At 42.2% G+C, this 26,523-nt stretch overlaps 2 protein-coding genes across 4 annotated transcripts in view; one reads left to right on the top strand and one right to left on the bottom strand.

Annotated features, from left to right (window-relative positions):
- Nucleotides 1–10,120, bottom strand: part of Smc6 (structural maintenance of chromosomes 6) — a 58,830-nt gene extending 48,710 nt beyond the window's left edge. The window contains exons 1-3 of one of the 2 annotated variants that reach the window (XM_075984022.1): nucleotides 9,940–10,120; nucleotides 4,070–4,212; nucleotides 1,612–1,729 (exon numbers count right to left, since the gene is read on the bottom strand). In XM_075984022.1, the coding sequence (XP_075840137.1) occupies nucleotides 1,612–1,729; nucleotides 4,070–4,207 (256 nt within the window). In that variant the 5' untranslated portion in view covers nucleotides 4,208–4,212; nucleotides 9,940–10,120. Of the gene's footprint in view, nucleotides 1–1,611; nucleotides 1,730–4,069; nucleotides 4,213–9,939 lie in introns of those variants that run through there. The other variant, XM_075984021.1, reaches the window with a different exon arrangement.
- Nucleotides 10,121–10,386: 266 nt separating this feature from the next.
- Nucleotides 10,387–26,523, top strand: part of Gen1 (GEN1 Holliday junction 5' flap endonuclease) — a 33,127-nt gene continuing 16,990 nt past the window's right edge. For both annotated transcript variants that reach the window (XM_075984020.1, XM_075984019.1), the window contains exons 1-4: nucleotides 10,387–10,642; nucleotides 17,080–17,304; nucleotides 18,172–18,358; nucleotides 23,004–23,180. In XM_075984020.1, coding sequence (XP_075840135.1) covers nucleotides 17,144–17,304; nucleotides 18,172–18,358; nucleotides 23,004–23,180 — 525 coding nt within the window. In that variant the 5' untranslated portion in view covers nucleotides 10,387–10,642; nucleotides 17,080–17,143. The remainder of the gene's footprint in view (nucleotides 10,643–17,079; nucleotides 17,305–18,171; nucleotides 18,359–23,003; nucleotides 23,181–26,523) is intronic.

The following is a 26,523-nucleotide window of genomic DNA, read 5'->3' as shown; positions in this document are numbered from 1 at the left end:
AACAATCTTGTCCATGTCAACTGCCAGTGTAGACAGTCCGTCACAACAATCTTGTCCACCATCAACTGCCAGTGTAGACAGTCCGTCACAACAATCTTGTCCATCATCAACTGCCAGTGTAGACAGTCCGTCACAACAATCTTGCCCATGTCAACTGCCAGTGTAGACAGTCCGTCACAACAATCTTGTCCATGTCAACTGCCAGTGTAGACAGTCCGTCACAACAATCTTGTCCATGTCAACTGCCAGTGTAGACAGTCCGTCACAACAATCTTGTCCATGTCAACTGCCAGTGTAGACAGTCCGTCACAACAATCTTGTCCATGTCAACTGCCAGTGTAGACAGTCCGTCACAACAATCTTGTCCACCATCAACTGCCAGTGTAGACAGTCCGTCACAACAATCTTGTCCATCATCAACTGCCAGTGTAGACAGTCCGTCACAACAATCTTGTCCATGTCAACTGCCAGTGTAGACAGTCCGTCACAACAATCTTGTCCACCATCAACTGCCAGTGTAGACAGTCCGTCACAACAATCTTGTCCATCATCAACTGCCAGTGTAGACAGTCCGTCACAACAATCTTGTCCACCATCAACTGCCAGTGTAGACAGTCCGTCACAACAATCTTGCCCATGTCAACTGCCAGTGTAGACAGTCCGTCACAACAATCTTGCCCATGTCAACTCATCACTCAAAAATTTTAAACTGACTGTCCAAGGTCAACTGAGTGAAGGTCTAAAATCTTTACCAAGCCTTTAAGATGCTCAACAATACTATGCACAATATAACTCTCTGTTATGTTCTGCTCTTCCCCGCCATGTACTAGATGATACATGAGGTTACGCCCATTCTCCATACACATTTTCTATCCTCTGAATATTTGAGAATAAGCCATCTATGCCTAGAACATCTCAGCTTCTTGCCAAATGAATCTTAAGGAATCTTTAAGTTTTATCCAAGTACCAGCAAAAACACAACCTCCTCATAAAAACCACTGATATCAACAATGGATTGTCACTTCGATAGTCTGGATTTCAAGGCACTTCATCTGTGCCTTATCTAGTGTTTACATCAAACTGCTACGGTGCCTTTCTACTGAGACAGGAAGCTCCCTGGGACAAGTAGTTTGAGGTGAGCCTGAGCAAAATAACTGAAATTCTATCATAAGAAAATGGAAGGGGAGACAGGAGAAGGATGGAGAAAGGAATGAGCTATGTATATATGGAAGGAAGAAAGAGACGGGATAGTGGTTAAGAGCCTTGCTGCTCTTGGATAGGACCTGGCTCACACCATCTGTAACTTCAGTTCCAGGGGGTTCAAACCATCCTCTGACCTCTGAGGGCAATGCATGCATATGGTTCACATACATATATCTACATACATACATACATAAATCTAAAAAATAACAGAAAACGGAGGAAATGTTTATACCTACCTTAAATAACATATCTAAAAATAATTCAGTATTTTCTTGAAATGTAAACTGAATAAATACAGGGAAGCCACAAAGTTTAGAACAAATATTTATCAGCACTAATAGTCACCTATTTCAAACCCTCATGCCTTTTCATCACAAAGTAAAGGATAAAGATGGCAAAGTCACTTACTTCCATTATTGCCAACAACGAAGTTGACATTAGAACCAAATTTAAAAGGTCCAAGCATTGAATGGCACATGAAGTTTCTTAGTTGAATACTCTCAATTATTCCAACTTCTGCTGCAGTCTATTAACAAAGAAAATGTTGGGGGAAAGAATCACTCTCTCGAATCCACTCATTACTAATACCCAAGTATCTAAGAGCATAGTAGTATTTATCAGTCAAAAGTTCTATCAGGTAAGCAACAATAACTTTAATGACCATCATTAAATGAAATGGGAATTTTCTTTAGGTTACCACTAATTCTACAAACTATCTACTCAAGGTCCCAAAGTTTGACTATGGAATTCATTCTGTAACTTGGCATTTCATTTTCACAGAAAGAATTCAAAGAACACTGTACAGACGCTTTTCTTCTGACATTCTGTTTCAGGCACTTACAAGAGCTGAGAGATTTTTAGCAATATATAAAGAATACATGATTTGCCCAGCAGTGGTGGTGCACACCTTTAATTCCAGCAGTTGGGAGGCAGAGGAAGCCAGAGCTCAGTGAGTTCAAAGTCAGTCTGGTCTACGAGTTCCAGGATAGCCAGACTACACAGAGAGACTCTATCTACAAAAACAAAATAAGAATATAGGATTTCCAAGTCAGGTGTGGTAGTGCATCCCGCCCCCTAACCCCTTCAAGACCCCCCACCCCCCCAGCACCTGTGCCTTTGCTGTGTTGGGTTTTCAAAACAGCATTTCTTTGTGAAGAAGCCTTGGCAATCCTGGAACTTACTCAGTAGACCAAGCTGGACTTGAACTCAGAATTACCTGCTTCTGCCCCTCCAAGTAGTGAGATCAAAGGCATGTGCCACCAAAACCCAGCTAAAATGGTTTTAATAATAAAAGTGTGAATTTTACATGATATACTATTTCTTCAGAAATCTTCTATTCAAGTCAGTCTACCAATAATAATAAAGTCATGTCAAAAGCACACAACTTTAATCCCAGCACTGAGGAGGCAGAGGAGTCGATCTCTGTTAAGTTTGAGGCCAGCCTGGTCTACAGAGTGAGTTCCAGAATAGCTAAAACTACAAAAAAACACCCTGCCCTGGGAAAGGGGGGGAGTAGGACTTCCAAAAATGTAAACTCGTATTATAAATAAATGTCAGGATTAAGATTATTAAATGGTTTAATCAGTATATGGCCTATAGCACTCACCTGCACTCCACAGATACTAAATACCAGAATAAACCAACCAGATTGTTAGTCCTAACATTTCAGAGACCACTTTAATGTGATAAGCAATTTTAATAGGTTCTTTAGAAACTCCATCTCAATTCTAGCCATCTACATCACTAAAAAGCAGAAAATATTTACATCATTGCAAAAGTAGATTATCAGGTGTTCTGGTTTATGCATTTCTAAAAATATTTTTACTTTATGGTAACTGAACAGTCACATGCAATCATTAAGAAATGAGACCCTATGTACTGTTCGCCCAGTTTCTGTCAATCAATGGAAACGTTTTAATAAAGCGTGGTTTCTCAGGCAAGACACTGACAGTCTCGATACACTGTGTTTCCCTCACACGCAATCCCTTATGTTGTAAAAGACCATAATCACGATCACAACCCTTCCCTTTCAACCCACTTCAACCACTTGCACACTAATCTTTATTTCTGTAAATGTTGTTCTAAGAATGTCAAATAAATAGACTTATATATACAAAATATCATCTTTTGGAACTAGCCTTTTTGCTCAGCTCAACTGTCTGCTGTTGACTGTCACAACTAAGCAGTTTTTCATGGAATGGATGTCACAGGATGGTCACCATATCACATGTGGACTTAGTTTGAATTTAACTTTTTGTGAATAAAGCTACTAAAAATATACTATGTTTTGTACTAAAATAAATCTTCATTTCTTGGGAACAAATGCTAGGTTATATTGCAATTTTATATTGTTTTCCCCAGAAACAAACATTGCATAGTGCAGTAACAACCTAACATTCCCATCAGCAATGTTTAAATGATTCAATGCATTCTTGCCATCTGATAATACCTATTTTATACTTTATCATTCTGATGAGTATGCAGTAATAGCTCAAATATAACTGTGAAGGACAATCATATTTCCTTACTCTCTTAAAGCTCAGAGGGAGTCAATTCAGTAATCATGGCCTGTACTCTATCCACGACACTGGCAATTTATGTCTTCTCCTTTTCCTACTGGTCTTACTAAAGGTTTGTCAATTTTATTTAAAGATTTAGTTATTTGTCCAATTATTTTCTTTAAATTTTCTAATTATTCACACAAACTTGAAAATCAGAAGCTATTTTTACCCAGCTCTCTAAAACTCTTCTACTTCTCTATACTACAAATTACGAACGAACTATAAATTATTATGAAATTATGATACATAAAATGACCATGAGAAACCAGCCAATTGGAACACATTATTTGTAATTCTGTGCTTACCAAAGTAGAGGTCCCATTAGTGAAAGAAATTGTACATTCGTCCTCATCTCCATCTTTATCAAAATCTTCCAGTTCTTCTTGTCTTGGCCTTTTAGCATTTTCAGGAGAACAGAAATTTTCTTCCTTTCTTTTGGCCATCAGATCTGTACAAATATTTATAATAACAATAACATAAGCCAAGAATGACATATAAAGACTATTCAATAAACACGGAACAAAAGAAATTACACAAACTCCTTTAAGGAAAAGTTTCCCTAGAATCTCCACAGAGAAATGCAACCCCACTGATCCTGTTGTCCCTTGAGATCTGAGCCAGACCTATAATTTCCAGACATGTACGGAAGTAATTTACAGTGTCTTAAAAGAAACAAAACCACCATCACCTGGATCATACATATCGGGTGATTTTCACCTCATAACTTTTTATGGCTACAAATCAGTAAGAACCTAGCTGAGTATTTCTTCTCAAACCCACGAAAGGGAAAAATACTATCTTCTTACTTTCCTATTAGAAGAGACAACACAGTCCCTCCTGAAATTACTATCACATTCAACTTTTATAACTTACAAAATAGTATTAATCAAATAAAACTTGATTTTTTTTAAATTATTTCCCAAAGGAACACATTTTGAAGCAGCAATACCTCACACTAGTAGTTTCCCTGTCCTCTAGATAATTTCAATTGTCAAAACCAAGTACTTAAAAATACAGTAGACATTACCCTTGCTAAAGTCATGAACTATATAATAATGTTAGACCAGTGAGGACATAAGGACCATAAGATGACTTATAGACGTGATGTTCAGAATACAGCCCAAAGATCAGAAGGCAGTGTCTGTGTCCCTGGGAACTGCACAGATACTCCCAATCCCCACCTCCATGACAGTACCCTGGGAAGTGCACAAATGCCCCCAATCCCTGGTTCCATGTCAGTACCCTGGGAACTGCACAGATACTCCCAATCCCCAGCTCCATGTCAGTACCCTGGGAAGTGCACAAATGCCCCCAATCCCTGGCTCCATGTCAGCACCCTGGGAACTGCACAGATGCCCCCAATCCCCGGTTCCATGTCACACCCTGGGAACTGCACAAATGCTCCCAATCCCCGGTTCCATGTCAGCACCCTGGGAACTACACAGATGACCCCAATCCCCGGCTCCATGTCAGTACCCTGGAAACTGCACAAATGCCCCCAATCCCTGGTTCCATGTCAGTACCCTAGGAACTGCACAGATGCCCCCAATCCCTGGTTCCATGTCAGTACCCTGGGAACTGCACAAATGCCCCCAATCTCTGGTTCCATGTCAGTACCCTAGGAACTGCACAGATGCCCCCAATCTCTGGTTCCATGTCAGTACCCTGGGAACTGCACAAATGCCCCCAATCTCTGGTTCCATGTCAGTACCCTAGGAACTGCACAGATGCCCCCAATCCCCGGTTCTATGTCAGTACCCTGGGAACTGCACAGATGCCCCCAACCCCCAGCTCCATGTCAGTACCCTGGGAACTGCACAAATACCCCAATCCCCGGTTTCCATGTCAGAGCATGCAAGTAAGAACCTTAGGAAGATTTTAGGTGACACAAAAGCGGTTTTATACAATTTGAGAAATGGTTAATCACATTACTAAAGGATTTGGATTCTGTGCCAAATAAAAGATGTATTAGCATCTAAAAGACATTTAACCTAAACTAATACCTTTCCTGGGAATATTATCATTAATTACAACTGTATCATATTATCATCTTTCTCTGCAAATAGTTCAAAAAATATCTCAAAACTCTTATACAGGTCAAAATTTCAAAACCAAACATCTTTTTTCCAAATTACTTAGTCACAAGAATCAATGTATGTTCATTTTAGCTTGTGGCTAATTTAAACTCCTCTAATACCACCACGCCATTATTCCCAGAACACTTTCTGTCTCATCCACTCTCTACTCCTTTAGCAATGACTTAGTAATAACTTATAAATTACTAGCAGGGAGAAGCATTGTTTTGTTCCTGACTAACAGGCACGGTCTGACAGAAAGCACTCACAAGTAGCCTGGCTGCCTTCAGTACTTCATCATTAGAAAGGAATTTGACAAGTATAACTGGGGTGAGGTGAGTATGCCAGGCTAAGTGTGATGAATTTACAATGGGCATCAGAGTCTACATTACACAAAAGATACTACACGCAAATACTTCAAAATGAGGCTGCTTTTTATTTGCTGGGTATAGCCTGGGATTTGCAGTCTGCTAGGTTTCCAAGGTAACTTGCATCCGAGAGACACAGAAGGATCCTCCTAACTTTTAAATAGGAATCACTTTGAGATTTAAAGATGACAGACTTTCAAAACACATATGAAATGTCCTGAGTGTGAGATATAGGCAATAGTAAAACCATTATTACTAACAAGATAAAAGACACAACAGATATAAGAAAGGGAAAGGTTTCTCTGAGATCTTGAGCATACTGAAAGCAGTATAGTTTATTTTACTTACTTATCTACAATTTTCTAAATATTTGTTGTTTGGTTTGTTTGTGTCTATATTTAAGACAAGGCCTACCTATATAGCCCAGGCTGTCCAGAACTGGAATGCTGGGATTATAGGTGTGCCACAGGACTTTAAAAAAAAAAAAGAAAAAGAAAAAAAACGCAAAGAAGAAAAATCAGTAACTACTAAGGTCTCAAGGAAGCATTTAGATACATTTGAAATTTCAATATCCTACAAATTTTAGCAGGATTATAAAATTTTGACTCTTGACCTTAAATTTTTATAACTCATACTTCCCATTAATGCCAAAGTAAAGATTAACAGTAGTATCCACCATAACACAATTAGACTTATTTAATTCAGTAACTATTAGAAATATTTTTAAGTAAACATAAAACTGCCACTTTGAGGCAGAAGTGATGGATTCAGATATCTGCTCTAAACTGTGTTTATCACTTCCCTAATTATACTCTTATGATCTACAAAACACGTCAATTCTATATTAAACAACCTCAATGTACTGAATTAACTGAGCAGTGTTTAGAATATATTACAGAATCAAATGAGGTTAACTAGATAATACAGTAAAACATTTTTTTAAGCCAAAACAGCAAGAAACCGAAGACCAGCAGAAACTGGGAAGCCCTCTACTTTCAGCATTCCAGGTATTATGATCTGAACACTCAAATTTGAGTTGAAAGCATACCATAATCTGGGATACACTAAGAATAATGCCAAAGTAGACAGTTTCTAATAAAATTCTAAACAAAAACTCGAGGAGGGTCAGGAATGAAGAGGTGGCAAAACTGTTGAAACCAAACAGTTAAAAAGACTAGGTAAAAGTCCAAGGGAGTAGAATTAACATTAGTTGAGTAGCCTATGGTTAGCTCTGGATTAAACTATATCCTTTGATCTCCTTAGGATATAAATCATGCCTTTACCTTGCAACATGGGAAACTGAGAGGCAAGTGTAGATTTCAACTTATGTAGCATCAACTTAGTAACTAGATGCAGACAGCTGCTAGCAGAGCAGATCCACATCCAGGTTTCTCCAAGAAAGGTGAAGCAACTTATGTCCTGGTTCCTACTGGCATAAACAATTGAGTTTAAACAACACTTGATTCACACCAAGTGACAGAAAATGTCTGTTACCTTCTTGTGTGCCTCCTGGAAAACCTAGAAAGAAGAATTTTATACTAAAGTGTTCCTCTAAATGTTGCTTTGGGCTGGCGTCAGTTTCATTTCCTCACTTAATGCTACCCATCATCATAAACTGACAGTATATTTGTCAAGAGAAAAGGATAATAAGTTTGTTTTGTTTGCAAACACTTGAGTTTGAAGGATTCCAAGGATAGACTCTGCCATAGAAATCAATCTAGAAGTGGAGGAAAGAAAATTAAAGTAAGTAGTTTGAATTCGGTGACCAAGGAAATCAAACAGTGTGGGAAAGAACATAACTAATTAACTCATAAATTTAGACACACACACACACACAGTACAACTGAACACATCGGACCATTAGGTGCCAGAATTTACTAGTGTGACATTTAAATATGTAAAACGGGCTGGAAAGGTGGCTCAGGTTAAGAGCACTGACTGTTCTTCCTGCAAACTCAGTCTGATTCCCAGCACCCACATGGAAGCCTATTTCTGTCTCTAACCTGAATCCTAGGGATCTAACACCTCGGCGGGCGCCAGGCAAGTATGTAGTGCACAGACATACATGCAGGCATACATATAAGTAATAAAAATTCTTGAAGTATTTCAAATATAATGCACATACAATTACAGTAAACTTTTTAGTTATCTATTATTTCTTGAAAGTCAACTACTTTGTTGGGGGGGAGTCACTGAAGATTGGATCCAGGATCTCTACATGTTAAAGTAGCAATCTATCACTGAACAATACTCCTAGACTGCCTACTACATCTTGACTGACTGTCCTAACAATTAAAATTCAGGCAATTTTTACTAAAATTCTAGTTTGGCACTTAGTAAAATAAACCTTTGGGGACTAACACTTGCTAACACTTGTTTTATACCGGCTTCTTGTTGAGCTCAATACTCAACACTTTACACTTCATTAATCTCTCAGGGATCCTCTGATTTGGAACTGAGAGGTAAAGAGGTGGAATTACTCTTCAAAAAGTCTTACTACCTGCCTCGTGTTTCAAGCGATTGCAAATGGTCTCTACACTTACTACACACACTAAGAAAATGATTTCTTATTTCGGACAGTCTTCCATTGCAGCCTGAGCTATCCTGAAACTCACTACATAGCCCAAACATTCCTGTCTTACCTCAGCTCCTACTAAGAACTGAGATTACAGTCCTGAGGCACCAACCCCTGCTCAGAAGACGAATTTTTCTTAGAGACATGTACTCGTGTAACCCAAGCTGGCTTCAATCTGGCTAGGTAGCTTAGGGCCTTCGGATGCTCCTACCCCCATCTCCTGGATGTTAGGATTACAGGCCTGCACCACCACAGAGTTTTGTGTGCTGGTGGGGCTCAGGCAAGCCATCATCAGCACCACGTACATTTCAACATTAAGAAAGAATCAGTTTCACATACTAACTGGCTGAGTCCAAAGAGGAAGTCCTAACAGCTCATCACCCTCACCTCCCCCAAAACCAGCTGCTGGCCACTGAAGATTCTAGTATACATTTTCAACGACTCCAGTCTCCTTCTAAGAGTCAAGAAATACGTACTTTTCTAACTTGGAATAGACAGCTCAGAACAGCTTGCTTTTAAAATGCAAGCGTGGTCTTCTGTCTACTCATTAACTATAAACTGTAGCAAGTTTTGTCTTCGGGCTTTAAATGCCAATTAGCCGCTCTTTCTAGGAACCAGGAGTCCTATTCTCCTAGAGTCCTTCCTGCCTCTATTCCCAGTCCTGGTTTCTAGAGTTGCCAATCGGGATTTCCCTCCAATTCCACAGTAATGAAGGGCAAGAAACGCCACCCAAACCTTTCCAACACAACGACGTACCCTCGCCTGGTTATCCGAATGGTGTTCAGGGGAAAGCGGATTTAACGGCAAATTCAAATTTCAGCGGCATTTCCAGCCGTGTCCGCCCCCCACCCCCCACCCCAGGTGCCTGCGCAGGGAGTACCCAGCTCCGAAGACGGCCTCAGCCCGGGCCCCGACCTCTGCGGCAGCCCGCCAACGCCCGGGCAGCCTGGGGACGCGCGAGGGCGGGCCGGCACCCACGGCCAAGTTTCCCCGATGCGGAGAGCCGCGTCTCCCGCCGGGAGCGTAAAGGTCCCCGCGGTCAGCACGCAGGCCTGACCCCTCGGCACCCGCAGCTTCCCAGGAGGGGCCGAAGGCGGCCCGCCGAGGCACGGGGGCTGCGGGACGTGGGGCAGAAGAAGCGCGCGCCCTCACTCTACCTCCAACAAATCGCGGTCGCCCGGGGGAAGGTAGTCAGCGCGGGTGTCACGACGCGAAGGCCACCCCAAAGGCGTCCGACCTCGGCCACCGCTCGCCCGCCCGCGAAAGCAGGGCGAACCCGCCCCAAAGCAAGCGGGAGCCCCGCTGCCAGGCGCCCGCCGCGGGAAGGTCCGCGCCTGCGCCCCGCCCCTCCCCGCCCCCGGACTCCGCCCGCGCCTGCGCGCTCCAGGCCTCTGGCGCCGCTCAGTTTTGCGAGAGGGAAGCGGAAGTGCGCTCTGCGGGCGGGAGGCGGAGGGCGGAGAGGGAGAGGAGGAAGCGGAGAGGCACTGTCCCCTCGGCGGCGGCTCCAGACCGTGGGGGGGTGGCGGGTGGGAAGATCTCCGGGGCGCCCTGGCAACAGGTCTACGCATGCGTCCGTGGGGTCGACCGCAAGAAGCGAGGGAAAAGCGAAACCGCTAGGGAGGGAGGGAGGAAGAGGGGGTCTGGGAGGAAGCGGACCGTTTCCCGGAAGGGGCGGGACTAATGGCCAGGGCGCTGAATTCGAAATCGTAGCCCAACGCTTGGTGCTTGGGAAGGCCGCATTAGGCTTTTCTTTTTTTCTTTGTTTAACCTTCGGTTTGAGGGCATCGGGAACTTGAGGGCGGCAGTAGTTGGTAAATGACAGGAGTGTACCTTCCGCGGCATCGAGGAGGGGCTGTCTGGGTAAGTCCTTCCCCGAGGACACCCCCCCCCACGCCATCTGGGTGACCTTCCCCGATGCCCGCTCGCACCCCGCTCGGCGTTATGGTTGCAGTCTGGAAACAGTTTTCTGCCAGGGTTGTGTGTGTGTGTCCCTCTCTCCTCCCACCCGCTCCACCCTAGGGTGGGCATCGCCTGAAATGAATATCAGTTAAAGTGGTTCTTGGGTCTTCTCCATTGACTGCTCGACCCGAGGTTAGCCTTCCATCCTGTCTTTACACAACTTTTTCAATTTGCCGACCTAACCAAGAAACCTCGCTGTGTTTCAGCTTCCCCTCCGATGTCTGGGGTGTGGATATGGCGTTCACTGTCACCCCAACCTCGGTGTACAACCTCAGGTCTCCGGTAATAAAGTAAATTTCCTTGTTCAAAACCACTATTCACTTCAAAAAATAATCATACATTGCGTCCTTTAGAATGGATTAGTGAAAAGTTTGACATAGTCCAAGTAGACCAAAATGTGGGACCGAATCCTCGTGTAACTAATGAGAAACACAGCCTCAGGCAGGACTATTATCCTATTAAAATGCTGGGGTTTTTTTTTCCCCCTTTACAGCCTCACCCTACCAAGATATTTAAATCGGGAACCTGATTATTATTGTAACTCCAGCACCTAGGCATATTCCTAGTAAATACAAATAGGTAAATTAAATATGGGTCTCAGACTTTAAATTCGTGTATGAGAGGATAACTGAAAGGAATTTAAAACAGCCTGAGTTGGTGAAGTTATCTGGTAAATCCCATACAGCTACAACCCTGCGCAATGGAAGTTTATACTGTTTGTCAGTCTTCCCTATATAAAAATACAGTTGACTAAATGTGGATTTGGAAAGTTAACTATTTCCTGTCTCTTCTTTAAACTTTGACAGAGCAGAAAATCTGCCTTAATAAAAAGTGGTTTTGCATAAATCAAGCTATTGACTTCTTTTTATGTTCTTTACATTTGATTCATTAGTGGAATTAGCAAGGGTCTGTGTTTTTCTCACCTCGTTTGGTTTTATAATTAACCAGTAGAAACGAAATAGCTTTTAAGGAAGCTTTAGGAGCATGAATGGATTTATGGGCACCATATGGCTACTTCAAAGGATCTGTTTTTGTTTTAACTTGAAGAAGATTCTTCAGCCCTTTTTTAATGTAGAAACCTAGCTTCTATCAAGCCATAATCTGGATGTTCCTGCTACCGAAATTGATCTTGAGAGTCAAAGGCTGATGGAGCTGTCATTTGTCTGGTTTAATATGTCTTACTTTCTAGACAGGCTCACGGTCTCCCTGAGGCTATGCGATTGATCACTAGTATATCCAAAACCCAAATCCTAGGCGTGTGGACTCCAAATTCAGTGCTCTTTTCACTAAATGAGACCCACTGAAGCTATTCATAAGTTATGAAACTATTTGGTATACATTCTGACTTTGTTGGCTCCTTGTTACATAACTAATTCTTTAAAATTAGAAATTTAGGAGACACATTTGTGTTGACTGCATCAGTGGTTATTACAATATAAGAGGTTTGACTAGGGGCCCACAAGTTTATATACTTTTGTAGTATTTTAAGTTTTACTTAGTGCTAATCCTTCAGTTATGGAGTATAACAAAATCAAGAACTGTCAGTATTGTCTTTCAGTTCAGGAATACATCTTAAGCACAGTTCCATTTGGTCTCCTTTTGGAGTTTCACAAGCTTTTAGAGTCTTTAAACTATTGTCATGTAATATCACTTCAGAGAAATGATGGTACAGAGACAGAGTGAGTGAGTGAGTGAATGCAGTGCATGGTGGCTTAAAATAGATGATGCAACCATACTACACATGGGTCACGCGGGATCCTTGAAGATTCTCAGGGCCTTTTGTTTATTTTAAAAATTTGGGAGTTTGGGGTCTTTAATGGGTAGGAATGGGGTGTTGTAAGGTCTCTCGTGACTGCTTCCTGCTGATTTTGTGGGCATAGGAGAGTTGAGATGCTTGATCATATCCTGGGGTGGCTGATTACTTTTGTGTTTTTTCTGGGCTCTGTGGAACTGGCTGTCTGGCAGCTTGGACCTTGCAAGATGCTGGAAAGGCAGAAAAATATCTGGAAAAAATTTTAGATCCTGGTGGTTAAGGGAGGAGAGTTCCAAGATGGAAGATAGAGGGGGGCTTTTTGGGGGGTTGTAGAGGAGGGAATTTCCCAGGGATTCCTGAGACAAGGATAATAAGGAAAAAATTAAATGATACATATCCTTGGTGAGTCTGGTCCATTTAGACAGGTCCAGTTGGCTCCCTGAAGCTTATGGGAAAAAAATGTTTGAAAAGAAATAAATTTTAGACATATTAAAAGCTTATAATTACAATGCTATAGCGTTAGAATGGAAGATAGTAGGGAAGAGGGAGGAAAAGAAGGGGGAATTATTAGACCCCTCAGTATTTTACCTGAAGCAAATCTTAAGGCACTTGTTCTCATTTAGCATCATGGTATTACCTTAATATCCAGGAGACAGGGCTGGAGAGATGGCTCAGAGGTTAGGAACACTGACTGCTCTTCCAAAGGTCCTGAGTTCAATTCCCAACAACCACATGATGGCTCACAACCATCTGTAGTGACACCTGATACCCTCTTCTGGCCTGCAGGTGTACATGCAGGCAGAACACTGTACATATAATAAATAAAACATTTTTTAAAAAAACATCCAGGAGACACTGCTGCACTCAGTGATAAATTTGTTATGTTAAAGTCTGTTGTGCGAGGTTTTGGAGTTTGGGACTGTGAATGTCCCCAAACTCATTATTGTTTCTTACCGCCTGGGCTTTTGGCAATCCTTGTGCCTCCAGCTCTATGCTTAATGTTGGTCCCTGTAATAACAACTGAGTGGTTAACTGGAAATTTAAGTATGACATTGGAGATATAGAGAAGTTGGTAAAGCAGATAGGAGGAAGACGGAGAGTATATGGAGTTTTGGCACAGGAGAGATGACTGCGGTGATGACACTTATTTTTCTGGAACTGGAGAAAGAGTGGCTGATCTTGGTGTCCCCTGGAACTTAAGGGAGCAGGGCCCTGTTTGTGTTACTGTATAGGAGGAAGTATCTTGAGCTAGAAGAGTAAAAAGTTTAAGGTGGGACAAGTAGGTCCAATTAAGAGTCTCTCAAGCTTGGCAGCTGTGGGGGTTACAAGAATTACCTTAGCCGAGCAGTGGTGGCACACGCCTTTAATCCTAGCACTCGGGAGGCGAATCTCTGTGAGTTCGAGGCAAGTCTGGTCCACAAGAGCTAGTTCCAGGAAAGGCTCCAAAAGCTACAGAAAAACCCTGTCTCAAAAAAAAAAAAAAATTACTTTAAAGGGGCCCTGATATTTAGAGGAAAGGGTTGAGGTGCATTGGTCTGGGGAGAGAATAGTACTTGATCTCCTATTTTAATCAGCAGTTGCCATGAATTGGCACATAGTTGAGGTAATGAGTAGTCAGAAAAAGATGGGATAACAGTGGAGTAAGCAGGTGATCAGGAAGGGGAGAGGTTTTAGGTGAAACCAGCCACCCATACATGAGTTCAAAGGGCGAGATGGAAAGGGGGCTTTTGGTAGAGTCCCAAGCCTAAGAAGGGCCAGAGGTGAAGTTTTACCCAGTCTAGATGAAACTCCTGATTCATCTTAACAAGAACATTTTTATGGAACGTTTAGTTTGTTCTACATTCCCTGAAGACTAAGGATGGTATGGGATATGAAAATGCCAGGGAATGTTAAGAGCCTTAGATAAAGGTTGAGAGCTCTGGGAGGTAAACTCTGGGCCATTATCTCAATAAGGAGAGGTTGGAATTCCAAACCGGGGGTAAAATTTCTTGAAGAACGTCAGAAACTATCTGAGCCCTCTTGTTAGTGGTGGGAAATGCTTCAATCCACCCAGACACGGTGTCCACCAAAGCCAGGAGATATTTAACTCGACTGACTGTGAGCATATGTGTAAAACCAAGTTGCCAGTCAGTTCCTGGACAGATGGCTCAGAGGTTAGGAGTCCCTGGCCTGGTGAGTGGGAAAAGGAAAGCTATGATATTTGATCTTGGGATCTTGTAATTGGATAGCGATGGGGGAATGGTGTTTAGCAACAAAAACGGTCTCACCGGATCAAGATGAGGATTAGGGCATGCTCAGGCCCAGTGACCAGCTCTACGACATTTGAAACACAGGCCTGGTGGTTCTCGAGCCCTGGGGGGCAAGGGAGCAGCACAAACAACAAGGATTGGGCGGTCAGAGGGCCCTGGCTAGCACATGACAGTGATGATTAAGGGCTTTGTCATTCCACTCATGGAACACCTTAAAAGCCAACTCTAAGACTTCTGTCAGAAGGGTCAAGGGGCCTTTCTCCAAATGTCTAAGTTTAGTTTTAATGTTAGGGTAGCACTGAGGGGGGGGAGGGGAATGAGTCATGAGGAACTGCCTTCTGTGGTTTTTTGGATGTAAGTTAGTATATTGTAACAGGGCTTTAGTGAGGCATTCTGAATGAAGGATTTTCCTTTGTATCTTGAATGACCCCTGAGAGCTTATTATAGTTTACTGGCTTGAGGGCAGCCTTACGGAGACCTGCCAGAAGGCAAGTCAAATCCAGTCCCTAGCTAAAATTACACCTGAGGTATGTGGTTCCCATTTGGGGACTGCCTCTGTCCCCTGCGGTTGTGTTGCGTGTTTGGTGAACCTAGTCTGCATGTAGTCTGGCCTGCTCCCAAACTCGCCTGTGTTCTTCAGGAAGTAGGTTATTAGATAGGATCATATAGATATCATGAAAGGTGAGATTATAAGACTGGGATTTAGAGCTTAGATAGTAAAAGGCTTGGATATAAGGAAACTCCTTCCATTTGCCTGTGCGCTGACAGTAGTTAGAAAGCTCCCATAGAGGCCGGGCGGTGGTGGCACACGCCTTTAATCCCAGCACTCGGGAGGCAGAGGCAGGCGGATCTCTGGGAGTTCGAGGCCAGGCTGGTCTACAAGAGCTAGTTCCTGGACAGGCACCAAAGCTATAGAGAAACCCTGTCTCGAAAAAAAGAAAAAAGAAAAAAAAAGAAAGCTCCCATAGAATATCGAGATCAAAGGTTTCGTTAGGCGGCCACTTTAAAATGTTATCTAAATTGTAAGGAGGCCATTTTTTGAACAAAGATGGACAAGTGTGGGAATCTGTAAGTAGGGCATTAAGGCCTGAAGTTTCAGGGCCTCTAAAAGGCATCCCAGGGGGAGGCTGGATTGATGGTCTTGGATGGCTTGCTACCTACCCATAGCTGAAACCATGAAAACCTGCAAAAAAAAAATCCACAAGGCTTATAGGGGGAAGTCTCCCCTCTATATGTGGGGTGTAAAATGGTGGCGAACACCACAGGGCTTGTAGGAGAACATCCTCTACCTACAGGGTGGGGTGTTAAAGCCTGACTGGTTTTGTTCGGGGGTGACTCAGAAGCCAGAGAGGCCACAGCAGGGACCACTGATGACTGGTCAGAAAGAAAACTCTGAGGAACCCTGGGCTGACCCCGGGTTGTCCAATCATGATTTCAGCTAACGGAAGCAATCCAGAGATGAATGTCAGTGAAGGTCTCAACCATAGCCATGAAGGTCGTGACTGGGGGCTGTCCCCCTACCCCCATATATAGGAACACCAAAAGATTGCCGGGACCTCAGTGGTTAATTCTTTGGGTTCAGAGAAACAGTTAAACTGACCAGAATGGGGAAGCTCACCAATTTAAGCTGGCATTGTATGTAGAAATTGCACTCAGGCAGATGGAACACATGGTTGTTCTGAAAAAATACCCAGTTTCGCATCCCAACTCTGGGAGAGGGGCAGGAGAGCCTCCCGAGTCTCAGCACCAATGAAATTACCTGGTGCGAGTGAGAAGGAAACAGAAAACACACAACAAACCTGTTTAGGAGTTTATGGGGGGTGGTGGCAGGTCTGGTGAAGGTCAGTGTGCAGAGAGAGAGAGAGAGAGAGAGAGAGAGAGAGAGAGAGAGAGAGAGAGAGAGAGCTGAAGATGGTGTGGCCAGCTTTTAAGGGCTGCCTAGTCATGTGCACAGGGGGATGGTGTGTCTGGGTCATATGCAAATGACGGAGCTCACACATGCATGCAAGGGTTCATGCAGCTGCGTCATACATAGATGTTGCACACATGCATGGCCCTGGCACCCGGAAGTGTCAGCCATGTTGTGGCTGAGTCATTACACTAATTCTTTTGGATGGTAGAACAACAGGTGACTTAAATATATTGCTTTAAATGTCATTATTCCACAATGAGCTCTTTATATGACTATACAATTAAAAACAATACCTTTTATAAAAATGTAACTCTGTTTTTGTCCAGTATTTCCTACTTCATTTCTTCCCTCCCTATTTTCCTCCAGAGTTTCTATGAACTAACCTTGGATTTGGGGTTGTTTTTGTTTTGTTTTGTTTCTTTAGCGATTTGCCTGCTTCCGTGTTCCTTGCCTAAGTGTACTTCAGATAACAGCAGATAACCACCAGGATGGGAGTGAATGACTTGTGGCAAATTTTGGAGCCTGTAAAGCAACATATCCACTTGCAGGATCTTAGTGGGAAAACCATTGCTGTCGATTTGAGTCTGTGGGTATGCGAGGCACAGACAGTGAAGAAAATGGTTGGCACTGTCGTGAAGCCCCACCTCAGGTATGGTAAAGGTTCTAAGAACATGGTCTCGAAAAGAACATAGATGCGTGATTGTGTAGCCAGTCTTGGTGTCCTGGCTTTGTTTCAACTTTTTTTTTTGTCTTATATTTGAGATTTCTAAATAGAGTTAGCCTATCTTGGTCTGCCATTTTAAATATATATCTCCTACTCCAGGCTTCAGCTCATGTATCTACCATCACTAGCATGCTTCATTTACTGAAAGCCCAGCACTGAAAAGGCCATTATCTCCCTCCTTTATCTTTCATCTCCAGTCCATCAGTAATTCTTGCCCATTCGGCTTCCAAAATACCTATGTGTTCACAAATTTCTCTTGCTGTCCAGAGACACATCAGCCTGTGCCAACCTCATGTCTTACCCAAATCTGCTGCTGGGATGGCATTTCCACCTCCTGTTCTTAGCCCCGCCCTCCAAACCAGCTGGCAGTCTGTATAGTCGAAATCGCCCTTGCTAAAAACCGTCAACTACTTGTCCATTGTCCTTAAAACAAGACCTTAATAAATAAAATACGGGCCACTGAGCTAGTTAAGGAGATAAATACACACGCCACCAGTCCTGACAACCTGACTGTTATGCTTAGAACCCGCATGGTAGAACAGTAGAACTACTTCCTGCAAGTTGTCCTTTGACGTTCATGCAAGAACAGCGGCATGCATGTGCCTACACAAATACACCACTCACACACCCTCGCGCGCGTGCGCACACACACACACACACACACACAAATAAACATTTAAAATGTGTCATTTTAAATCTGACATTTTTTGTATTAGCCCTTAAACCTTTTTTCATACTGCTATTTGGACTTGTCATCAATATGATGATTAATACATCATTTGTATATTTCAGGAACCTATTTTTTCGTATCTCATATTTAATCCAAATGAATGTGAAACTGGTGTTTGTAATGGAAGGGGAGCCACCAAAGCTGAAAGCTGATGTCATGAGCAAGAGGACTCAGACTCGCTATGGGTCTTCTGGAAAAGCAGGCTCTCAGAAAACAGGAAGATCACATTTTAAGTCATTCTTACGAGAGGTGAGCATTTGGATTCAGCTAGTAATTCTTATTTGAATTAAGGAATACATTTTATAAATGTACTTGACTTATTAACTATATCGTGACCACAGGAGCAGAGATTTTATGATAGAGTGAAACAGACCTGAGACCAAGTTCTAGCACCAGCGTTTAGAAATTAGGAGATAACTGGGTAGGATTTCTAACTTATTTACATTTTAATTCTTAGTGAAGTGGGGATAGTGATGCTCTGCAGTACTTTTATGAATGCTGAGTAAATGCTACAGTCCTTCTAATTCCAGCAGCTCTGAATGCTTGAGAGCCTAAGTCGTTTGCTTCTTTGATAAAGGGCACCACAAGTTTATGAGAATGACATAATACTTGGGAGGCAGTTTGATAATATGTCCATTTAACTAAGCAGTGGTAGTAGGTTCTGTGCCAATGACCTCTCCAGCTATGAGCCTCTACCAGGACTACAGTACCAGAAACTTCTAATAAAGGGCCTCAGAGTCATCAGAAATCAATTGTCTCCTCAACAGTCACTGTTGTACAAGTGAGTACCTCTTGTCTAGCAGGTTGGTATTGTAGCATGCAGTCTAAGGAAGACTGAGGTGGATTTTTCTTCCCCCAGATATATTCATAGCACCTTCTGGCACTTTGAAGGCTACCCATCAGGATTTAGGGGATTTCTTTTGTTACAGGATCTTGCTATATAGAACAGGCTGCCCTTGAACTGGCTGTGTAGCTTAGAGCAGTCCTAAATCATGATCCTCGCTGGCCCTTCCTCATCAAATTAAAATATAATTACATCACTTTCTCCCTCCAAGTCCTATCTCTCTCTCTCTCTCTCTCTCTCTCTCTCTCTCTCTCTCTCTCTCTCTCTCTGTAATGGGAGTGGCAGGCTGTGTCCCACCACCCAGCTAGCTTTACACCCGAAATAATTACACGGAAACTCTATTCTTTTAAACACTGCTTGGCCCATTAGCTCTAGTCTCTTACTGACTAGCTCTCACATCTCGATTATCCCATTTTTAATAATCTGTGTAGCACCACAAGATGGTGTCTTACCAGGAAAGATTCAAGCCTACATCCGTCTGGCGTCAGAGAATCATGGCTACTGACTAACTCGGCTTTCTTTCTCCCAGAATTCTGTTCTGTCTACTCCGCCTACCTAATTTTCTGTCCTATTAAAGGGCCAAGGCAGTCTGTTTATTTAACCAATGAAATTAATACAAAACAGAAGACTCTCCCCCATCATCTCTCTTTCTCTCCTTCCATATACCCTACTCAAAATTGATAGCCTCTTTTTCGTGTGTGTGTGTGGTTTTAGGGGTGACTACTTTGTATGAGATTGCCAGTTAGAGAACTTGTCTCTGGAAAAATCTAGTTCTCCCTCTCTCAACAGTTATTAACTGCCTGTGGCTCTTTGTCTAGGTGTGGGACCCCATGAGATTTCCCTCCTTTTAAGTTAGCATGTCTTTTGATATTTCAATGTTCCAATCTTGTTTATGGCACCATTTCTAGAAGAGACTACTTCACAGCCAGCTTCCTGGTATATTTTTAAGAAGTTATTGGAGTGTTCAAATAATTTTTATTGTTGGCCTTTCACTTAATGCATCATAGACATAGTTCCCTATTGTTGATTTTTTTTATTCAAAATTATAACTTCAAGTGTTTCTATACCATGTATGGGGTTATAAATTATTCTTATAAGTGCATATCCTTTATATTTTAACTTCTCCATTGTTTATGAAATTATGAAATTTTTCATGTGTAATTTTTTCTTACCATTGAAGATTTAGAATAAAATTATTCAAAAATAGAATTGACAAATTGACGCTCTAGAATTTTTTTTAAGTTCTTGGAAACACTTTCCTACTAACACGGGTATAAAAGCAATTTTGATGTTCATGATAGAATATAATATAACTCAATCATGGTTAATCCCAGTACTTGGGAGACAGGTGGATATCTATATGTGATTCTTGATTTTCTGATCTTAGTGTTTTAAATAATTTCCAGTTACTGAGTAGTCATACTTAATGACAGTAGTTGAAGTAAACACCTGTGCTGGGGTCTAACAATTTGCTGTAAAATTATTCCTGGATGTATCTGTGAATCATCCTTAGAACACTGAATATGCTGTATCTTTATCTATGTCTTCTTCAGGGAATTGCTCCATTCCTACTGTTATATTTCAATTCTTATGGTGCCCTTAGGCATTTTGTATATATTCAGTATTGCTTAGCTATGACCCATTTTCATATTTCTGCACTCCCAGGAGGTTGAAAAATACAAATTTGATGGGGGAGTGTCATATATCAATCTGTTGATTTCATTGGCTAAGCAATAAAGAAACTGCTAAGCCCATTGGATAGGCCCACCCTTAGGTGGGTGGAGTAAACAGAACAAAACGCTGGGAGGAAGAGGAAGTGAGGTCAGACTCGACAGCTCTCCTCTCCGGAGCAGACGCCTTCAGAGAGACACCATGCTGCCCACTCCAGGGAAGATGCACGCTATGAAGCTCCGACCCAGGATGGACTTAGGCTAGAATCTTCCCGGTAAGCGCACCTAGGGGCGCTACACAGATGATAAGAAATGGGCTAGTCCAGGTGCGAGAGTTAGCCTAGAAGAGGCTAGGTAGAAATGGGCCAGAGCAGTGTTTAAATGAATACAGTGTCTGTGTAATTATTTCGGGGCATAAGCTAGCCGGGCAGGGCAGGCGGCTTGGGGTTTTGGGGACGTAGCCCCGCCGCCGCCCCTTATTACTACACAAATTAATCATCCTTTAACACCAAACCTATCCTATAGAATAAGTAGAGGAAAATCGCAACCAGCCATATCATAACCTGTGTGCGACTGCTTTAGAAGGAGTTATGAATATAAATGGCACACAAAGCTGAAATTACTTTGCTTAGCGTGGAAAGGTAATTCCCTCAAGAGAAGACATGTTTGTTGCAAAATGTTTCCCCAGAGTCACTGCGCCAGTCTTGAGACTGTTGGCCTTGGCTGCGTCTGGCAGCTTTTTGTGTTATGTGTCATACAAAAAATTAAACATCATGAGCAACAGATGTTAATTCTGTCACTGTAGAAAGTACATTGCATAGCCTCTTTTCTCTATATTCAGCGTTCCTCAATTCGGAAAGAACCATAAATGGCAAGGAAAGTGAGCTACTATAGTTCATGTGGCTATACCACAGGCTGCTCAGCAAGATCAAAGCCATAACCCAAAGAAAACTCAGAATGGATTGTTTATGCATCATGAAAGGATAAAATCACCTTGCACAGGATCTGAGTTCCTAGGAAAAACCAACAACTTATCCTTGGGAGAGTCTTCATACTGTTGCCTGGCACTATCCCTTGGGAAATGCCACCAGGTAGGGGACTGATGACAGACTAAGGATACCACCAGACTCCAACTTGGTGAAAAATGAATGTTATTGAGGATACTTACAGGAATACGGATATGAGGTCACTTAGAGTAGCGGGAACAGCTGCATCACCAAAAGTCCATCCCACATGGGCCACAGCTTGTAAAAGCTGGAAACTTGGAGTGTTCTGCACAACCTGCCAAAGTTCAGGGAGTGGGGAGTCTGTTCCAGGTGCCTGAGTTTCTCTCAGTATCTGAGGTGGTTCAGCAGGGTCTTCTTTTTCCACTGTCTCTTCTAGGCAGCCCAGCTCTATGTATGTCTCTGTCTCTGTCTCTCTGTCTCTCTGTCTGTCTCTGTCTCTCTGTGTCTCTGTCTCTCTGTCTCTCTCTCTCTCTCTCTCTTTTAGGTGGCCTGACTGATCTAACAAGGTTTCTCAATAGTCCCTGCAGCTTAGATATACTAGGGAAGGGAGGAGCCTAGTGTCAGTAGTCAGGTCAGGGGCTTTCTGAGTCCTTAGAGTTATTTCCTGATCTGAGCATTTTAAGCATTCCTGCAAGATGGAATGTTTTCACTCCCTCTTAGAACATACTGTGTAAATCCCAAGCATAATGCTGCAGAATTCTCAATATTTCAGTGTTGCTTTCTACAAGATGACACTTTAAAAATTAAACAGGCATAACTGTAGTGATAAGAGCGTCGGGGCTGTGTCCCCAGCACCCCGGTCGCCTGGCTAGCTTATGCCCCGAAATAACAACACACAAATTGTATTCATTTAAACACTGCTTGGCCCTTTAGCTCTAGCCCTTACTGGCTAATTCTGATATCCCGATCAACCCATCTCTAATAATCTGTGAGCACCGGTCTTACCGGGAAGATTCTAGCCTACGTCCATCATCGCGTGTGTCTGCCCGGGAGCAGGGCATGGCGTCTCTCTGAGGCGTCTGCCCCCGAGAGGAGAGCTGTCGAGTCTGAGCTCACTTCCTCTTCCTCCCAGCATTGTGTTCTGTTTTCTCCACCCACCTGTGTTCTAACCTATGAGGGCCAGCCAAGCAGTTTCTTTATTTTTTTAACTAATGACCTTCCTCCATCACATAACCAAATAGTTATTTTAATTATCTCACGTAAAAGGTTAGCAGCCCTTTCTTAATGCTATCAAATTATTCAGTGTCCAAATTTCCAAGTGTTTCTTGAATAACACAATTTTTAAATGCCCTAAAGATAACTACTAATACTTTTAATGTAGAAATAATTTAATAGTGAAAAATTGGATGTCGTGTACCTCCTCTTTGTTTCAGTGCCTTGAGATGCTAGAGTGCCTGGGAATCCCCTGGGTCCAGGCTGCCGGGGAAGCTGAGGCCATGTGCGCTTACCTTAATGCCAGTGGCCATGTGGATGGCTGCCTCACCAATGACGGCGATGCTTTCCTTTATGGAGCCCAGACTGTTTATAGGAATTTCACTATGAACACAAAGGTACTTCCTTTCTTGGTTTTTGTACAGTTCATTTCTGAAGAGTGACATTGAGATACTATGTATAAAATCCTTCCATGATGTCTGGCAAATGGTTATTGCTGAATAAAATGCTTACTAATTAAAAATATCATTGTTATACATATAAATAAGCTAGAAAACATTTTGAAAGTTTTCACCATAAATGTGTGTGTGTTTAGATTTAAATTTTTTTTAATGATTTGTGTGTATGAGGTAGAGAGTATGTGCATTTATGAGTGCAGGCATTGAATCTTCCTGAAGCTGGAGGTACAGACACCAGTGAGCTATCTGACATGTGTGATTGAAAGGAAACTCGAATGCTTTTCAAGAGTAGTGTGAGTGGTCACTAGCCATCCCTCCAACCCTGTAAATAAAGATTTTGAAGTGATGGAGATTATAAAGCTGATTATCAATAAAAACTAAATTAATAAGCAATTTTTAAAGACATTGTGGTCCAGCAAGATGGCTCAATGGATAAGAGCACTCAACTGGCGTTTGAACCCCAGAACCCACATGGGGGGAGAAAAGAACTGACTTCTACAGTTTTTTTTTTTTTATTTTTTTGAGACAGGGTTTCTCCGTAGCTTTTTGGTTCCTGTCCTGGAACTAGCTCTTGTAGACCAGGCTGGCCTCGAACTCCCAGAGATCCGCCTGCCTCTGCCTCCCAAGTGCTGGGATTAAAGGCGTGCGCCACCACTGCCCGGCTACAGCTGACCTTTGCATTCTGCTCATACACCCACAGCACACACATCCACATGCAAATTCATTAATTAATTTTAACTAAAGCATTGCCAACTGGCTTATTCTCTTCAAAATGTGTATTTCTTACTAATGTAACACAAAATTATGTGTGAAATGCAATGCTTTGTCCCAGAACTTCTAGTTTCAGTATTAATCCTCAGGACACCTCCAGGTGTGCAAGGAGAGGGATAAAACACAAGATATTCTTTCTTGCAATATTAATAACTACAAAAAATTAGCAAACCAAATGCTTGTTGTTGAGGAATGTTTAAATGTTCCCCAGTTATGATTTCCAGCTAGGGATTCTTGCCAATTATCATTTTTACTGCAGCAATTCAGGTGGAAGAAGACTAGGCAGTCTCTACCTAGGCATTTGGTATATTACAGCCAACAAAACTAAGCTTCATGCCATTTCTCTCAAAACACTAGTAGGTTTCCACAAGAAGTGTTATTGCTAAGTCAGTATAATCCAATGCTAAGCAGTCATATAAAGGTATGTCTTAGAGCACATGGTGCACACCTTTAATCCCAGCACAGTGGATATGGGCAGAAGAATCTCTGTGAGCTCCAGGTCAGCCTAGTTCACATAGCAAATTCAGTGAAACCCTGTCTCAGTAAAGGGCGGGCGAGATGTGCTAGTGACAAAAAAAAATATCCAGGCATAGTGTTAGTGGGAGTGTTACAAAACAATATTTTTATATAATTCTACCTTTATTAAAAATAAAATTATAGCAGGGTGGTGGTGATGCATAACTTTAACCCCAGCACTCATGAGGCAGGGGCAGGCGGATCTCTGTGAGTTTGAGGCCAGCTTGGTCTACAGAGCTAGTTCCAGGACAGCCACGGCTGTTACATGGAAAAACCCTGTCTTGAAAAACAAAAACAAACAAACAAAAAGAATTAGTAGTATATATTAATAATAAATGTCAGAGAAAGGAATTTTTTTTTTTAGAATAAAGTGTACCAAGCTACTAATAATTAACTTTAGGTAACACAGTTATAGTGAATGTTTGTTTTCTACGGTATATCCTATACATTGTACTTTTTAGACACCAAAAGCCATAGAGAGAAAGAAATTGCCCACTATGAAAGGTTTTTCTTATTTAAATGTAATATTTTTGGTAATTAGATAATTTTATACATGAGTTCAATGTACTTCAATCATTTACCAGCTGCTCCTTCCTGGTCTAACTCCCATCCCTACTTGCTCTATCTTAGTTTGCTTTCTGTGTTATGATAAACACCACAACCAAAAACAAGTTGGGGAGGAAAGAGTTTATTTAAGTTATACTTCCAGGTCATTGTCATCATTGAAGGAAGCCAGTACAGGAATCTGGAGGCAAGAACTGATGGAGCAGGGAGCCGTCAGGGAGGAATGCTGTTTTCTGGCTTGCTCCCCAGAGCTTGCTCAGTTTGCTTTTTTGTACAGCCAAGGAAAACTTGCCCAGGGATGTCACTACCCACAGAGGCCTGGGCCCTCCAACATTAGTCATTAATGAAGAAAGTGCCCCCAATGACTTGCCTACAGACCAATCTTATGAAAATACTTTCTCGGTTGAGATTCCTTCTTTCCAGATGACTATAGCTTGTGTTGTTGACAACAGCAAAAAAAAAAAAGAAAAAAAAATGCAGCACACCCTTCCAAATTCACAGTCTTTATTTTTTGGTATTTTTTATAGCCTATGGTTCTAGTTTATAATGACCATGTATCATTGGATATGAGACTATCCACTTACAACATGGACAACCTACTAGAGTTAACATCCTTGAAAAAGATTGACTCTCTCACCCACAGAAGCCAGCAGCTGTCAATAGTTCTTCAGCTAGGGGTGGGGGCTCCTAAGCCTCCTCCTACTAAATTCTGAAATGTTGCTCTCCTCATCTTTGGGGGCACACACAGCTACTTTGAGCTCATGAATGCAATGATTTTGTCATGTCCAAAAGTCACTCTTGCTCCGGTCCTCCCAGCCTCTAGCTTTGCACTCTTTCTGCCTACTCTGCTACCATGATTCCTGAGCCTTGGTGAAAGGAAGTATGATATGCATGTGTGGACACTGTACATACACTTACTCTGTGCAGATAAAGCCCATTGCTTCTCTAGTGAGTTCTGACAGTAAAAAAGTCTATAGGTACAGAGATGCAAACTTAGAGGGCAGTTTGATACTATATCCATTTAGCAAAATATAGTAGTAGGTTCATCCCTGGGGTCCATGAGCTCCCCACCCATGGGTCCTTGACCAGATATACAGTACCAAGCATGTGTTTGCCTTTTGTAGAGTGCTTCTTAAATCCAATCATAAAGCAGTTACACCCATAACAGATAGCATTCACTAATGAACCCATGGGCAAATCTTAACATGCTGGTCATGATTGTAGCTCACAGGGCTCATAGCTGAATTAGCTTATTGATGATTTTCTCGTCCCCACAGCAGCAGTCACAGCACCTTCTGGTACTTTGAAAGACAGCCGATAACGAGGAACTTTCAGTTACACTTTATCCATTTGTTGAAATATCACATTATAGATATTGTTGTGATCAGGATCATTTTGTTGTTTAAATTTCTAGAAAAAGACTTTAAATGAC

This window comes from Microtus pennsylvanicus, chromosome 8, assembly GCF_037038515.1.
Source record: "Microtus pennsylvanicus isolate mMicPen1 chromosome 8, mMicPen1.hap1, whole genome shotgun sequence".
Lineage (NCBI taxonomy): Eukaryota > Metazoa > Chordata > Mammalia > Rodentia > Cricetidae > Microtus > Microtus pennsylvanicus.
The sequence above is the reverse complement of the archived record's forward strand: the minus strand, read 5'-3'. Positions and strand labels throughout refer to the sequence as shown.